This window comes from Mesoplodon densirostris, chromosome 4 (genome assembly GCF_025265405.1).
Source record: "Mesoplodon densirostris isolate mMesDen1 chromosome 4, mMesDen1 primary haplotype, whole genome shotgun sequence".
NCBI classification, from domain to species: Eukaryota; Metazoa; Chordata; class Mammalia; order Artiodactyla; family Ziphiidae; genus Mesoplodon; species Mesoplodon densirostris.
Window position 1 is genome coordinate 42,823,096 of NC_082664.1, and position 17,027 is coordinate 42,840,122.

At 36.4% G+C, this 17,027-nt stretch overlaps 1 protein-coding gene across 1 annotated transcript in view; it reads right to left on the minus strand.

Annotated features, from left to right (window-relative positions):
* Nucleotides 1-3,407: 3,407 nt before the first annotated feature.
* Nucleotides 3,408-17,027, minus strand: part of PCNX4 (pecanex 4) — a 39,887-nt gene continuing 26,267 nt past the window's right edge. The window contains exons 9-11 of the mRNA XM_060096113.1: nt 15,525-16,561; nt 14,974-15,160; nt 3,408-4,073 (exon numbers count right to left, since the gene is read on the minus strand). Of these exons, the coding sequence (XP_059952096.1) occupies nt 3,822-4,073; nt 14,974-15,160; nt 15,525-16,561 (1,476 nt within the window). The 3' untranslated portion in view covers nt 3,408-3,821. The remainder of the gene's footprint in view (nt 4,074-14,973; nt 15,161-15,524; nt 16,562-17,027) is intronic.

Consider the following 17,027-nt stretch of genomic DNA (forward strand, 5'->3'; position numbering starts at 1 on the left):
TTTGCTGTACTGAGGTGCTTTGTAATTAGTTAATTCACTTATTTCTCATAACAGCCCTCTAAGATAGGTGGTATTATCCACCTTAATAGATGAAGAAAGACATGCCCAAAGCAAGTAGGTGTTACTTTCCCAAGGTCACAGAGCTCATAAGGGGTAAAGCCTGGGTTAAACTCAGCTCAGGAAGATTCCATTGGCAACTTCTTATTTTAGTTATTATCATTAATTTTACTTTAATCTTTAGCACCTTATAGTAGAAAACATGAATAGGCCATAATAGAAGGGAGAAGAACAGGGGAAGAAAAACATGGTTCTTATGTATAAGCAGTTCACAGTTTACCTATGGACAAGGTAACACCCATAAAATAACTGGAACAGTTGGTGGAGAAGTTGGAGACCACCCTGGTGGCTACCTTTGGGAAATGGGGAAGGTGTAAATGGTGGAGTGACACCATGAGGTACAGCAAGTAAAAGCAATGGAATAAATGCATACATGGCAAGATGGATATATCCTAGAAGCACGGTGATAAGTGAAGAAAGTAAATGATGACTATAACAATCCTGTTTACATATACTTTAATTTATGTGCACAGAAGATAGTGCTCATTTTGTCCACAGGGGATCCCAGATAATGGAATTACTAAACACAGGCTTGAAAATTAGGTTTGGTATATTTAAAGATATAAAACACAAGATTGAGAATTTCAGCAGCAACCTAAGTGTCCATTGATGAATAAAGAAGATGTTGTGTATATATATACAATGTAATATTACTCAGCCATTAAAAAAAGAAATCTTGCCACTTGATACAACATGGATGGATCTAGAGGGTATTATGCTAAGTGAAATATGTCAAAGAAAAATACATGATCTCACTAATATGTGTAATTTAAAAAAAGAAAACAAAAAACAGACACACAGCCACAGAGAAAACATGGGTGATTATTGTGGGGTGGGGGCAAAATAGGTGAAGGGGATTAAGAGGAAAAAGCCTCCAGTTATAAACCCCTGTGGGTTTGTTCCTATTATCTGTTGTTTCTCTTGGATTTTGCTCATGTTGTCTTATCTCCTCAGGTGCTTTATTTTAGATTGTCCAACATAAATATGAAAAATTATAAAAATAACTTAAAAGGTCCAGAGAAGATGTACATTTGCTCTGGGTAGTAGCTAGGTACACTACAAATCCAGGGTCACCTTAATCCAGTTTTAGGGATTGAAAAGATTGAAAATGCATCTATTTTTTTTGTTCACCCTCCTTCTTTGGAGAGCCGTGGGCTCCATTTTTTAACCCTCTAACTTAGTAGCAAGTCTGCCAAAAGTGCTAGTTATCTTCTCAGCCACCTCTTCCTTAATTGGCAAATGTTCCTAGAAGAAAAGCAGCTCAAATGCTGAGCTCAGGCCTCTTAAGTTTCATTTTGCCTTGGATCTTGGTTGGTGATATAATTCTTCACTGTCTTCTTGGTTCTCTGATACCTTTAAACAGACTTAAAAATATTATTTTGCCCAGCTTTCCTAATTCTCTGTGAGATGTCTCATGTGAATTACCTAGGCAGTACTAAGGTAGAAGTCAGAAAAGCTGGTATTAGGGCAAGTTCAATCAGGTCAGATATTTTGAATATATGAGATGGAGATAAATAGTTACATATACAGGTTCAGTGCTAAGGAGAGAGGTTGAGTACATGTATTTGAACATCATCGACTTACTGATGATATTTTAGGTCTTGGGAGTGAATGAGATTGTCTGTGGTGAAATGTAGAGTAAGAAGAGGGGGCCTGAACCAGTTGTTAAGAAATTCCAAAATTTAGACGTCAGGTAGAAAAGGAAAAGCAGCAAAGGTGACTGAGAAGGAGTAGTCAGGGAGACAGGAAGAAAATGAAGATAATGTAGTGTCAGGGAAGCCCAAAAGAAAAAAATTCAAGGAGTTGTCAAATGTGTCAAATGCTACTTAGAGGACAAATAAGACGAGAATATAAAAGTAACTATAGTTTACCCTCGAATAGTGCTGGGGTTTTAATCTGCATATAATTTAGAGTGGGCCCTCTGTATCCGTGGTTTCTCCTTATCTGTGGATTCAATCGATTTTGTATCGTAGTATTCACTACTGAAAAAATCCATGTACAAGTGGACCTGCACAGTTCAAACCCACGTTGTTCAAGGGTCAGCAGTAGTTGGTTTGACAGTATGAAAGTAAATAATGACTTTAATAAAAACTTTCTTTATTTGGGGGGATAGTAGAGATGGAATCCAGACTGGGATGTTTTGACAAATGGATGAAGATGAGGAAACTTGGCCATGAAAAGAAATGGAGGGACATGGCGGCAGTTTGAAAAAAATTCATGGAAAAGGGAAAGCATGGCTTGGCACTATTATAATACTGAAAATCTTTAAACAACTTAAAATGCCCGTTATTTGGGGGACAGTCTAATAATTTGTCATATCAATGTTATACAGTCATTAAAACTGATAACTAGTGTTTTTAATGATATGAGAAAATTTCCCTAGGTGACAAAAAAGATATATATATAATTTTCCAGCTAATAAATCTGTTACAGAAATCATAAGCCTGAGATCTGAACTCAGATGTAACACCAAACCCTACCTTATCAACTGTACTATATTGCTTCCCCCAAAATGACTTAACACACGAATCTCATGAATTCATTAATTGAAATTAGTCCAAAAAGCTATCCTTTAACACTGCTGTATTGAACTGTTCCACTTAATAAAGGAGTAATAGTAATAAAAACCTAATTGGTACATTGCAAATAATTTCAATCATTACTAAAGAGAATGTATTACTGTACTACCTACTCAGGAGGCTACTACAGATTAAATAACGGGTACTATAGATGGAAATAAATAAGGTGTAGAGGAAATTCATGTCCCAAATGATGCAGATTCATTGTTCATCCTCCTTATAAGTACCTATAAAAAGTTCTAAGCAGCAAAACAGTGAAAATATAAAAGCCTGATCACATTATGAAAAATTTTCTCCGATCTCTTTCTGCCTTTAGTTCAAACACCTTAAGACACTAGTAACTGGTAGTCCTACCAGATAAGTCGTTCTTCCAAAGCAGTATATTCAGTTGAAAAGAAATGCATAAGGAGCCAGATCTACAGAATGGCCTCTAACAGTCATAATCAGATTACCTTAATGTTGCTGATCCTGTGAGTATTCACATGATGAATGGGATGACCTTTTCCTTTCAAACATATCAAAAGGATACTTGGGAAAAAAGAAGATTTTTTTTGGAAGAGATTTTATTGAAAATTTTTAAGGTTTCTGAATTGAAGTATATGAAAAGAAAATGAATGGATTATATGGAAACAGACCCTGTTAAATATTAAAATAAAATAGCACAAAGTTTCAAAATACTATAAAATTTAATATTTCAAATAAATATATATACATTATGTAACCTTCAGTAGGATCCATTATCTTGACTTAAAAACACTGATATGTGTATCTTTTAAGCATGTAAAAATTACATAGTTGTTGACTTCTCTAAGGCAAGTCACTTATCACACATTTAAGAAAGCATTAAAAAATTCATTATATAGTCTTACACAAATGTTTTATATTTACCAAGGCCAACCACACGCAATAGGGCACAAATACTGGCCAACTAACTTTAACTTCTATGTTAGACATAAAGTTGTTGTTTTAAACCACTAAGATACCTAAGAGAATCAACTTTATAGAGCTTAGCTTTTCTTAGGCATCTGACCTGTGGGAGGAGAGAGAGAAGTCCAGTGAAGTTATGAGGAATCATATTAATTTTCTAGACCTCTCATTTGCTCACAATACAAGTTAAAATGGGCTCTAAAACAAATGTATATGGAGAGGTTTTGAAGAATAAATTGGATATCCCAGGGGAGGATCAGCCGCTTGTACTGTAAGGTTTCTTAAAAGTAGTGCATGAGCTTGTATACTATAACGTTCCTCATCATCATTGGTGGCATAAAGCAATTCCCATGAAAGATTGGCCCACTGACCTCTAACAGCTTCAGCATTTAACTTCCCAACTTGGATCAATAATTCTTGAAGGGTAAGTACTCTCCCAGTGTAAACTCCCTGTAAAGAATAAACGAGGTGGGAGGGAAAGCAAAAGAAAAGAGATTATATTCAGGCCTTTATTTATAAAATGAGAGAAAAATTCCATTGTAGTTAGGCAAACTTAAACAGAAAGTAGTGTATCAAAATGTACACGAGTTGCTTGTCTTCAGAATCAAGAATCACATCTATCTGATTGCTCTCCAGATAAGTGCAAGAGAAAAAACTTCCTGATAGCCACTGCACTCACTTCTCTTTACTTTCCTCTCTATTCCCTCATCCCATCTGGCCTCAGCAATGCATAAGTCATAAATAATAGTGAACGATCATCCAGTAGGCTCTTTTCAAAAGCAGCTTTATTGAGATATAGTTCACATTCCATATAATTTACTGATGTGAAATGTATATAATTCAATGACTTTTTAGTATGTTCAGATACATACAACTATCTCCACAATTGTAGAATATTTTCATGACCTCAAAAAGAAACCTTGTACTCTTTAGCTATTATCCTGCGATCCCTTAATTTCCCCAGTCATTAGCAACCACTAATGTATTTTCTAATCTAATGTATTGATTTGCCTCGTCTTGGAAATTTTACATGAATGGAATCGTGTGGTTTTTCGTGACTGGCTTCTTTAATTCAGCATGTTTTCAAGGTTGATTCATGTTGTAGCATGTATCAAGTAATTCACTCCTTTTTATGGCCAAATAATATTCCATAGAATGAATATACCACGATTTGTTTATTCATTCATCAACTGATGGACATTGGGTGTGTCCATCTTTCAGCAGTTATGAATAATGCTGCTACATTTGAATTTTCATGTGGATTTATGTTTTCATTTATCTTGGGTATACAGGAGCGGAATTACTGGATCATATGGTAACTCTATGTCTAGTTGAGAAAATGCCAGAATGTTTTCCGAAGTGGTAGTACCATTTTACATTTCTGCCAGCACTGTATCAGAGTTCCAATTTCTCCATATCCTCACCAACGCTTATTATCTAACTTTTTGATTTCAGACATCCTACTATGAAGTGATGTCATTGTGGGTTTTTTTTTGGTTTTTGGGGGTTTTTTTGCGGTACGCGGGCCTCTCTGTTGTGGCCTCTCCTGTTGCGGAACACAGGCTCCGGACGCGCAGGCTCAGTGGCCATGGCTCACAGGCCTAGCCGCTCCGTGGCATGTGGGATCCTCTGGGACCGGGGCACGAACCCATGTCCCCTGCATTGGCAGGCGGACTCTCAACCACTGCGCCACCAGGGAATCCCTCATTGTGGTTTTGACTTGCATTTTGCTGATGATGAATGATGTTGAGCATCTTTTCATGTGTTTATTGTTCCACTTGTACATTTCCTTTGAAGAAATGTCTATACAATCCTTTGTTATTTTTAAATTGGGTTAAGTTATGCTATTTATGGTCTAGCCCTCTAGTATATTTTTCATTTAGTTCTTTTTTATAATTTCTATCTCTATTGATATTCTTTCCCTATTTGATGTGAGATTGTCATCATACCTTCCTTTACCTCCCTTTTTAAATTGAAATACAATTGACATATTAGTTTCAGGTGTACAACATGATTCAATATTTGGATATATTGTGAAATAATCACAATAAGTCTAATTAACATCCATCACTTCTTGAGATGAGAACTTTAATGATCTACTCTCTTAGCAATATAACAATATACAATCAATATTATTAACCACACTGTGCATTGCATCCCCAGGTCTTATTTATTTTGTAACTGGAAGTTTGTACCTTTACCAATTGCACCCACTCCCACCCTCTGGCAACCACCAATCTGTTCTCTGTGTCTGTGAGTTTGGTTTTTTTCTTTTTAATTTTTTAGATTCCACATATAAGTGAGATCAAATGATATTTATCTTTGACTTATTTCACTTAGCATAATACCCTTAAGGTTTATCCATTTTGTCACAAATGGCAAGATTTCCTTTTTTATGGATGAATAATATTCCTCTCTCTCTCTGTGTGTGTGTGTGTGTGTGTGTGTGTGTATTTTCTTTATCCACACATCCGTAGGTATACAGGTTATTTCCATGACTTGGCTGTTAAAAATAACGCTGCATTGAGCATGGGGGTGCAGGTATGGTTCTGAATTAGTGTTTTCATTTCCTTTGAATAAACATTCAAAATTGAAATGGCTGTATCATACGGTAGTTCTGTTTTTAATTTTCTGAGGAACATCCATATTGTTTTCCAGAGTGGCTGCATTAATTTACATTCCCACCAAAGAAGGATTCCCTTTTCTCCACATCTTAGCCAACACTTGTTATTTCCTATCTTTTTGATAAGAGCCATTCTAACAGGTTATGAGGTGATAGTGGTTTTGATTTGCATTTCCCTGATGGTTAGTGATGTTGAGAACCTTTTCATATCCTTGTTGGCAAACTGTATATCTTCTTTGGAAAAATTCATATTCAGTCTACTCAGATCCCCTGCCCATTTTAAAATCAGATTTTTTTTTTGCTATTGAGTTATATGAGTTCTTTATATATTTTAAAACATAATAACCCCTTATTAGATATATGTTTTACAAATATTTCTCCCACTTTGTAGATTGTCTTTTCATTTTGTTGATGATTTCCTTTGCTGTGCTGAATGAAGATTTTTTTTTTTTTTTTTTTTCTTTTTGCGGTATGTGGGCCTCTCACTGTTGTGGCCTCTCCCGTTGCGGAGCACAGGCTCCGGATGCGCAGGCCCAGCGGCCATGGCTCACGGGCCCAGCCGCTCCGCGGCATATGGGATCCTCCCAGACCGGGGCACGAACCCGTATCCCCTGCATCGGCAGGCGGACTCTCAACCACTGCGCCACCAGGGAGGCCCTGAATGAAGATTTTTATTTTTTAATTTAATTTTTTTATTTTGCTGAGCCACACAGCATGTAAGATCTTAGTTCCCCAACCAAGGATCAAACCTGTGCCCCTGCAGTGGAAATGCAGAATCTTAACCACTGGACTGCCAGGGAAATCCCTGAATGAAGCTTTTTAGTTTGAAGTAATCCCACTTGTTTATTTTTGCTTTTGTTGTCAAATCCAAAAAAATCATTACCAAGACCGATGTCAAGGAGCTACCACCTATGTTTTCCTCTAGGAGTTTTATAGTTTCAGGTCTTACATTTAAGTCTTTAATCCATTTTGAGTTAGCGTTTGTGTATAGTATTAAGACAGTGGCCCAGTTTTCATAACACCATTTATTGAAGAGACCATCTTTTCCCCCATTGCATATTATTGGCTCTTTTGTCATATATTAATTGACCATATATATGTGGGTTTATTTCTGGGCTCTCTATTCTATTCCATTGACCTATGTGTCTGTTTTTATGCCAATACCATACTGTTTTGATTACTATGGCTTTGTAATATAGTTTGAAATCAGGAAGCATGATGCCTCCAGTTTTGCTCTTTCTCAAGATTGCTTTGACTATTTGGGATCTTCTGTGGATCCATACAAAGTTTAGGATTGTTTGTTATATTTCTGTGAAAAATGCCATTGGGATTTTGACAGGGATTGCACTGCATCTGTAGACTGCTTTGGGTAGTATGGACATCTTAACAATGTTAATTCTTCCAACCCATGAGCATGGAATATCTTTCCATTTATTTGTGTCTTCAGTTTCTTTCATCGATGCCTTATAGTTTTTAGTGTCTTTCACATTCTTTCAAAAATTTACTCCTAGGTCTTCCTAACTTGCCTTTCTGATAGTTCATTATTAGTGTGTAGAAATGCAACATATTTCTGTATATTGTTTGTATACTGCAACTTTACCAAATTCATGGATGCATTCTAGTAGTTTTTTGGTGGTGTCATTAGGATTTTCTATGTATACTATCACATCATCTGCAAACAGTGAGTTTTACTTCTATCTTTCCAATTTCGATTCCTTTAATTTCTTTCTCTTCTCTGGTTGCTGTGGCTAGGACTTTCAATACTATGTTGAATAAAAGTGGTGAGAGTGGAAATCCTTGTCATGTTCCTTATCTTAGAGGAAATACTTTCAGCTCTTCAGCACTGAGTATGATGTTAGCTCTAGGCTTCTCATATATGGCCTTTATTATGTTGAGGTATGTTCCCTTTATACCCACTCTGTTAAAGAGTTTTTATCATAAATGGATGTTGAATTTTGTCAAAAGCTTTTTCTGCATCTATTGAGATGATCATATGATTTTTTAAAAAACTGAAGGTATAGTTGATTTACAATGTTGTGTAAGTTTCAGGTGTTCAGCAAAGTGATTCAGTTATACATATTCATAAATACATATATATAATATATTCTTTTTCAGATTCTTTTCCATTATAGGTTATTACAAGATATTGAATATAGTTCCCTGTGTGATATAGTAGGTCCTTGTTGTTTATCTATTTTACATATAGTAGTGTGTGTCTGTTAATCCCAAACTCCTAATTTATCCCTCCTCTCCTTTCCTCTTTGGTAAAAATAAGTTTGTTTTCTATGTCTGTGAGTCTATTTCTGTTTTGTAAGTAAGTTCATTTGTATTATTATTTTATATTCCACATATAAGTGATATGATACTTGTCTTTCTCTGACTTACTTCACTTAGTATGATAATCTCTAGGTCCAAACATATTGCTGCAAATGGCATTATTTCATTCTTTTTATGGTTAAGTAATATTCCACTGTGTGTATATATGTATGTATGTATATGTATGTATGTGTGTATGTATATATATGTGTGTGTGTAAATTGGGTTGGCCAGAAAGTTCGTTGGGGTTTTCCCATAACATCTTACAGAAAAACCTGAACAAACTTTTTGGCCAACCCAATATATACTACATCTTCTTTATCCATTCATCTGTCGATGGATATTTAGGTTGCTTCCATGTCTTGGCTATTATAATAGTGCTGTTATGAACACTGGGGTGTATGCACCTTTTTGAATTAGAGTTTTTGTATTTTCCAGATATATGCCCAGGAGTGGGATTGCTGGATCATATGGTAACTCTAGTTTTAGTTTATTAAGGAATTTCTATATTGTTCTCCATAGTAGCTGCACCAGTTTACATTCCCACCAATAGTGTAGGAGGGTTCCATTTTCTCCACACCCTGTCCAGCATTTATTGTTTGTAGACTTTTTGATGATGACCATTTTGACTGGTGTGAGGTGATATCTCACTGTAGTTTTGATTTGCATTTTTCTAAAAATTAGCAGTGTTGAGCATCCTTTCATGTGCCAGTTGGCCACCTGTATGTCTTCTTTGGAGAAATGTCTATTTAGGTCTTCTGCCCATTTTTTGATTGGGTTGTTTGGTTTTTTGATATTGAGCTGTATGAGTTTGCATATTTTGGAAATTAATCCCTTGTTGGTCTCATTGTTTTGCAAACATTTTCTCCCAAACCATAGGTTGCCTTTTAGTTTTGTTTATGGTTTTCTTAGCGTGAAAAAACTTTTAAGTTTAACTAGGTCCCATTTGTTTATCTTCCTTTCATTTCCATTGTTCTAGGAGACAGATCCAAAAAATTTGTTGCGATTTATCTCAAAGTGTTCTGCCTATGTTTTCCTCTAGGAGTTTTATAGTATCTGGTCTTAAATTTAGGTCTTTAATCCATTTTGAGTTTATTTTTGTATACAGTGTTAGAGAATTTCTAATTTCATTCTTTTATATGCAGTTGTCCAGCTTTCCCAGCACCACTTATTGAAGAGAATATCTTTTCTCCATTGTATATTCTTGCCTACTTTGTCGAAGATTAATTGACTATAAGTGTATGGACTTATTTCTGAGCTTTCTATCCTATTCCATTGATCTATGTGTCTGTTTTTGTGCCAGTACCATACTATTTTGATTACTGAAGCTTTATAGTATAGTCTGAAGTCAGGGAGCATAATTCCTCCAGCTCGTTCTTCTTTCTCAAGATTGTTTTGGCTATTCAGGGTCTTCTGTGTTTCTCCATACAAATTTTAAAATTATTTGTTCTAGGTCTGTGAAAAATGCCATTGTTAATTTGATAGAGATTACACTGAATCTGTAGATTGCCTTGGTTAATACAGTTATTTTAACAATACCGATTCTTCCAATCCAAGAACATGGTATATCTTTCCATCTGTGTTGTCTTCAATTTCTTCCATCAGCATCATACAGTTTTCAGAGTACAGGTCTTTTGCCTCCTTAGGTAGCTTTATTCCTAGGTATTTTATTCTTTTTGATGCAATGGTAAATGGGATTGTTCCCTAAATTTTTCTTTCTGATATTTGGTTTTTTTGTGTACAGAAATGCAACAGATTTCTGTATATTAATTTTATATCCTGCAACTTTACCAAATTCACTAATGAGCTCTAGTAGTTTTCTGGTGGCGTCTTTAGGGTTTTCTATGTAATGTATCATGTTATCAGCAAACAGTGATAGATTTACTTCTTCCTTTCCAATGTGGATTCTTTTTCTTCTCTGGTTGCTGTGGCTAGGACTTTGAAACTATGTTGAATGAAAGTGGAAAGAGTGGGCATTGTCTTGCCTGAAAGTCCTTGTCTTGTTCCTGATCTTAGAGGAAATGCTTTCAGCTTTGCACCACTAAGTATGATGTTAGCTGTGGGTTTGTCATATATGGCCTTTATTATGCCAGATAATAAAAGACCCCAAATAGTCAAAACAATCTTGAGAAGAAACAAAGCTGCAGGTATCACACTCTCTGAATTCAAAATATATTACAAAGCTACAGTAATCAAAAGTATGGTACTGGCAAAAAAATGTACATAGACCAATGGAACAGAACAGAGAGCCCAGAAACGAACCCACACATATGTGGGTGATTAATCTATGACAAAGGGGACAAAAACATACAGCGGGAAAAAGACAGCCTCTTCAATAAATGGTGTTGGGAAAACTGGACAGCTACATACAAATGAATGAAACTGGAGTATTCTCTCATATCATAGACAAATTCAAAATGGATTAAAGACTTAAATGTAAGACCTGAAACTATAAAACCTCTAGAAGAAAACACAGGCAGTAAGTTATTTTACATGAGACTTAGCAATACATATTTTTGATATGTCTCCTCAGGTAAAGGAAACAAAAGCAAAAATAAACAAATGGGACTACATCAAACTAAAAAGCTTTTGCACAGTGAAGGAAACTATAAACTAAACGAAAAGGCCACTTACTGAATGGCAGAAGATATTTGCAAATAATATACCTGATAAGGCATGAATGTCCAAAATATACAAAGAACTCATACAACTCAACATCAAACAAAGAAACAACCCAATTTAAAAATGGGCAGAGGACTTGAATAGACATTTTTCCAAAGAAGACGTATAGATGGCCTAAAGGCACATGAAAAGATGATCAACATCACTGATCATCAGAGCAAGGCAAATCAAAACCACAATGAGATATCACCTCACACCTGTCAGAATGGCTATTATCAAAAAAACAACAAATAACAGTGTTGGTGAGGATGTGGAGAAAAAGGAACCCTCACGCACTGTTGGTGGGAATGTAAATTGGTGCAGCCACCATGAAAAACAGTAAGGAGATTCCTCAAAAAATTAAAAATAGACCTACCATATGATCCAGCAATTCTGCTCCTGGGTATTTATCTAATTAAAAGAAATATAGGACTTCCTTGGTGGCACAGTGGTTAAGAATCCACCTGCCAATGCAGGGGACACGGGTTCAAGCCCTGGTCTGGGAAGATCCCACATGCCATGGAGCAACTAAGCCCATGGGCCACAACTACTGAGCCCGAGTGCCACAACTACTGAAGTCTGCATGCCTAGAGCCCATACTCTGCAACAAAGAGAAACCCCCTCAATGAGAAGCCCGCACACCGCAACAAAGAGTATCCCTCGCCCCCTGCAACTAGAGAAAGCCTGTGCACAGCAACAAAGAACCAATGCAGCCAAAAATAAAAAATAAATTTAAAAAAAAAAGAAAAGAAATATGTGCACCCCTATGTTCATTGCAGCATTATTTATAATAGCCAAGACATGGAAGCAACTTAAGTGCCCATCAATAGATGAATGAACAAAGAAGATGTGGCATATATACAATGGAATATTAATCAGCCATAAAAAAGAATGAAATCTTGCCATTTGTGACAACATGGATGGACCTAGAGGCTATTATGCTAAATGCAATAAGTCAGACAGAAAAAAGACAAATATGATTTTGTTTATATTTGGAATCTAAAAAACAAATGAATAAACATTAAAAAAACAAACAGAAACAGAGTTATAGACATAGGAAACAAACAAGTGGTTGCCGGAGGGGAGGGAGAAGGGGAAGGGGATGGAGAGAGGAAAGAAATAGGTGCAGGAGATTAAGAGGTACAAACTTCCAGTTACAAAAAAATTTTATTCCTGGGCTTCCCTGGTGGCGCAGTGGTTGAGAGTCCGCCTGCCGATGCAGGGGATACGGGTTCGTGCCCCGGTCTGGGAGGATCCCACATGCCGCGGAGAGGCTGGGCCTGTGAGCCATGGCCGCTGGGCCTGTGCGTCCGGAGCCTGTGCTCCGCAATGGGGGAGGCCACAACAGTGAGAGGCCCGCGTACCGCAAAAAAAAAAAAAAAAAAAAAAAAAAAAAAAAAAAAAAAAAAAAAAATTTTATTCCTAGGTATTTTATTCTTTTGATGCAATTGTAAATGGACTGTTGTCTTAATTTCTCTTTCTGATTGTTATTATAGAGTATAGGGTTTTCTATATATAATATCACATCATCTGCAAATAGTACCAGTTTTACTTCTTCCTCTCCAATTTGGATGCCTTTTATTTCTTTTTCTTAACTAAAGTGCTCTGGCTAGGACTTCCAATACTATGTTGAATACAAGTGGTGAGAGTGGGCAACCTTGTCATTTTCCTGATCTTAGAGGAAATACCTTCAGCTCTTCACCACTAAGTATGATGTTAGCTGTGGGCTTCTCATATATGGCCCTTATTATGTTGAGGTAGGTTCACTCTATGACCACTTTGTTTCCCACTTTGTTTAGTTCTTTAATCATAATTTCCTTCAGTCCTTTGAACATATATATAAAATGGTTACTTTGATATCTTTGTTAAACCTGACATGTCATTGATCTCACAGGCCATTTCTGTCATGTCCCCCCTCCCACCACCCTACACATGGGTCAGACTTTCTTGTGATTTTTTTGTTTCTTTTCATATCGCCTAATTTTTGTTGAAAACTGGACATTTTAGATAACACTGCAGCAATTCTGGGTACTGATCCTCTCTACCCCACACCCCAGGGCTTGTTATTATTATTTGCATATTTGTTTAGTGAATGGCTGGATGACTTTAGTGAAGTTAATCCTACCTCCCCTTCAATTGTGAAGTCTTTGATATTGCTCCTCAGGGAGTGCAGCCTTGTGAGTGCCCACAGTTATGATGGGATGGCAGTGGTTTTGGCAAGGTTCTCTTTGTTAAATGCTCACACCCAGCTGGTTGCTCTACATTTTCAACAATGACCTGGGACCTAAATTGCTCCAGAGTGATCCAATTAAATTTGGGCTCCTTTGAAAGAACAGTTTTGGAGGTCAGTGTTTGAGATTTGTTTTGACCCCAGGAGGGCTCTTCTCCGCTGTTTCTTTCCCTGGTTCCCTGTGTTAATCTACCTGGCCTGCAGTTCAGCTGAGACCTCTAGTGATTTTACCAATTGCCTCTAGTAACTTTCACCACCACCTCCACTGTTTTTTGAGGAACATCTTAAGCTTCAGTGTGTCCACACTATATGCAAATGAAGTCACTTCCTTTGGTAAGAGATCTAGAGCTTTTTTTTTTTAATGGTCTGCTTCTCCCAGTGGGCAGAATCTCTGAGCCAGAGCGCTGGAACTGGGGTGTAAGACAATGGCGCACTTCTGAGTAACACCTATGCTTCAGGACATGTGTTTGGTAGAGGAGGAGCAGTAAACTCAGGTCTTCTTGGCTTGCCTCTCCCACTGTGGAACATCCACAGACAAGGGGGATCAGGCCCCGCTATTGTCAGTGGCACCAGGCCCAGGTAAAGCCTCCATCCAACAAGTTGGGGGTGGTCAGAAGGGAGTTCCAACTTCTTGATTACACATGCCCAGAACCAAGCCTCACAATAGGCAGGTGGGAGTAAGATAAGCAATGCTGAAGTCCTTCCTCTTCTGGGAAAACAGTCCTCCAACTGGGAGCTGAGGGGAGAGGGAGCCCTGTGTTCTTGGCCATACCAGTCTGAGTGGAGTTTCTGTCTTGCTGAGCTGGGAGGCAATGGGTCTTGGTTCAAATAATGTAGTCTCTAACTGTTCTTAGGTTTTAGAAGATTTTCTTTAATAAATGTTTATTTGCTGTATGCCCTTAGGACCATTTCTAAGACTTTAAATGGTTGTTTTTTAAAAATAACTTTCATCATTTTCCTTGGGAAGCACATGTGCAGTAACACCACATGTGGAACCCACAATAAGCTCATAACACTGAATCTTTCATATTGTGCACACTCAATGACATTTTAAATGCAATGAGAACAAGTACTAAATCTTAAAAAAGGCATTCCTTATTTAGAGTCTCTGAATTTTCACAAGTCAGACTTGATTACAAATTACAAATTAATTTTTCTTCTAGGATTCAAGTCCAAAGTAATAATTCATACACTTGAATTTGCCATATAAATACAACCCATTTAGTCAAATATGCTATAGCAAATTACATTTACTTGACTATCTTATAGCTCAGTTACTGCATAATAGCTACACAACATTCTTTATTGGCTCCTATTAGCTTTGCAAAAGTAAATAATCAGTCATTCTAGGACTGGATTATGTTGGCCATAAAGTCATGATTACAAATACCTTAATACTATAATTAATATATTTATACCTAGAATGTTATCTCTATCACTTAGGTTAAATACTTTATAACTGATTTCTATTCTTTAAGGTTAATATACAAAAATGTTTAAGAACACATTTTTAACCTTACCATATTAGGATCATACCCCAGAGAAAACAAGTATGGTTTTTCTTGTAAAATTGCTTCCTTCCACTTTTCATCAGATACCAAACCAATGTACCAGTCACTTTCATATTCTTCAAGGCAGTTAGTCAGCTCTTTAAAGTCTTCTATTGGACCTAAACTCGCTTTATCAATCATTAGTTTCAGAGTATACCTAAAAATGGAGAAACAAAGAATTTTAGAATTTTTAAAATCAACTTTATAGATGAAATAGATTTTTAAAGACACTGAACTGAAATCATACATATTTCAGAAAAAAAGATCTGGGAGAAATGATAAGAGTTAAAGCAAAACAATCCAGTAAGTCATACAAAAAATAGGTTCTCCACATAAACAAAAAGAAAGTACAAATTTAAGTGTGCTCCCGATATAATCAGAGTACCTACCAAGCATTTTTCATTTTTTGGAAAGTGATTATTTTTTAAAATTAGAAATGAAAGAGCATCTCCTTGTAAGTTATAAAAAAATCAACATTTTTTGGCCAACGTTACAACTTGTATGTAATCAAAATGAATTACCTGAAAGCTTTTAGGGCTAGTTGGAACAGTTCTGGCTTTTCTGTGAGCCAATCCAAGGCAAGAGACCAAGGGAAAACACCACTGTAGACTCTCAATATATGACCAGGACTAGGAATCGTATTGTCTACTCCAAACAAACTAAAATAACAAGTCATTACTGCATGAACATAAAAGTCTTTTAAAACTCTGTCCTTTGCAATTTCTTCCACTACATTTGAGGCATTTTCTTCTGAATGAAAACATTCCAACTGCCTTAAAACAAAGTGGTACCAGTCTTCTGGAAATAATGAGCTCATCTCCTTCACTTTGGAATTAGGCAAACAATTAGATATCCACTCTTCGGGTAAGCTTAACAAGTGAGAATGAGAACAACTGAACTCCATGAGAGGGATGTATGCCACGGCTTCTTGTTTTCCTTTGTCAGTAGCAGGGTATCCCAATGCAACTGCTTGGTAAAGACTATTTTCAGTAACTGTGCCTGTAGAATGTTTACCAACCCTCTGTGATTCCACTGATCCTGGAATAGGCAAATTTATACCTGGCAAAACTTTCAACTGATCTTTTTCTTCTTTTCCTTTTTTGATAGTTGGCTCTTCACCAAAAACATCATCAGACCAGTCATCCAAATTTTCTGAATTTAAACTACCTGTGTCTTCTGGGGATTCAGTTTGTGGTGAAGTATTCAAAGGAGGCAGGATTATTAGAGATGCTTTCCCTTTATTTTCAGTTTTGTGAACATTTTCCTGCATGTTGGATCTTCTGGAACAGTACTGAAGAAGTATCCACACAAGTACTTTAACAAGGTCACCTTTAAATTCTTTTAAGTTGTCATGGGAATCAATTATGCCAGACAGGACATTCCTGGCATCAGAATAGAGTTTCACAGGCAAAACAGTACAGGGTGTCAAGACATTTCCGAAGTGTTCATTAATGGAACATACTCTTGCATATTCTTCTTGCTCAAAGGCACCTTCAAAAACTTCGTCAACTCTTCGAGCTTCAGCAGTATGACAGGATGTCTCTTGCAATTCTAACCCCTAAAGAGGAAATAAGAAAATACTTGAGTTTATGATCACTTATTACACAGAGAAAAGTAACTAGTTTTGTAAATGCTCATGGATTGGATTCTCAAAATAAAAATATGTTAAAGGCAAAAAATGTCTTTAACCCAAGAGCTACACCTTAATTCAAACTTAATGACACTTAATACATTTGATGTTGGATACAGATATGAAAAATAATGCTATATTTTTAAAGAAATTTTAGAAATTCCACTGGAAATTGGCAAAACAATTTTAATGAGTATGACCATAATTTTAAGACTGTACGTCAAGGTTGAATCACACTTGTTAAAAACTTTTTAAAATTATACAAATTTGGGGGGGGAGCAAAATTGGAACTACACAATATGCACATTAGCTTTGTATCCTTTCCATCCTACTTTATATGAGAGCAGTATTCTACTATATGGATATGCCATAATTTATCTAACCATTTCTTTGT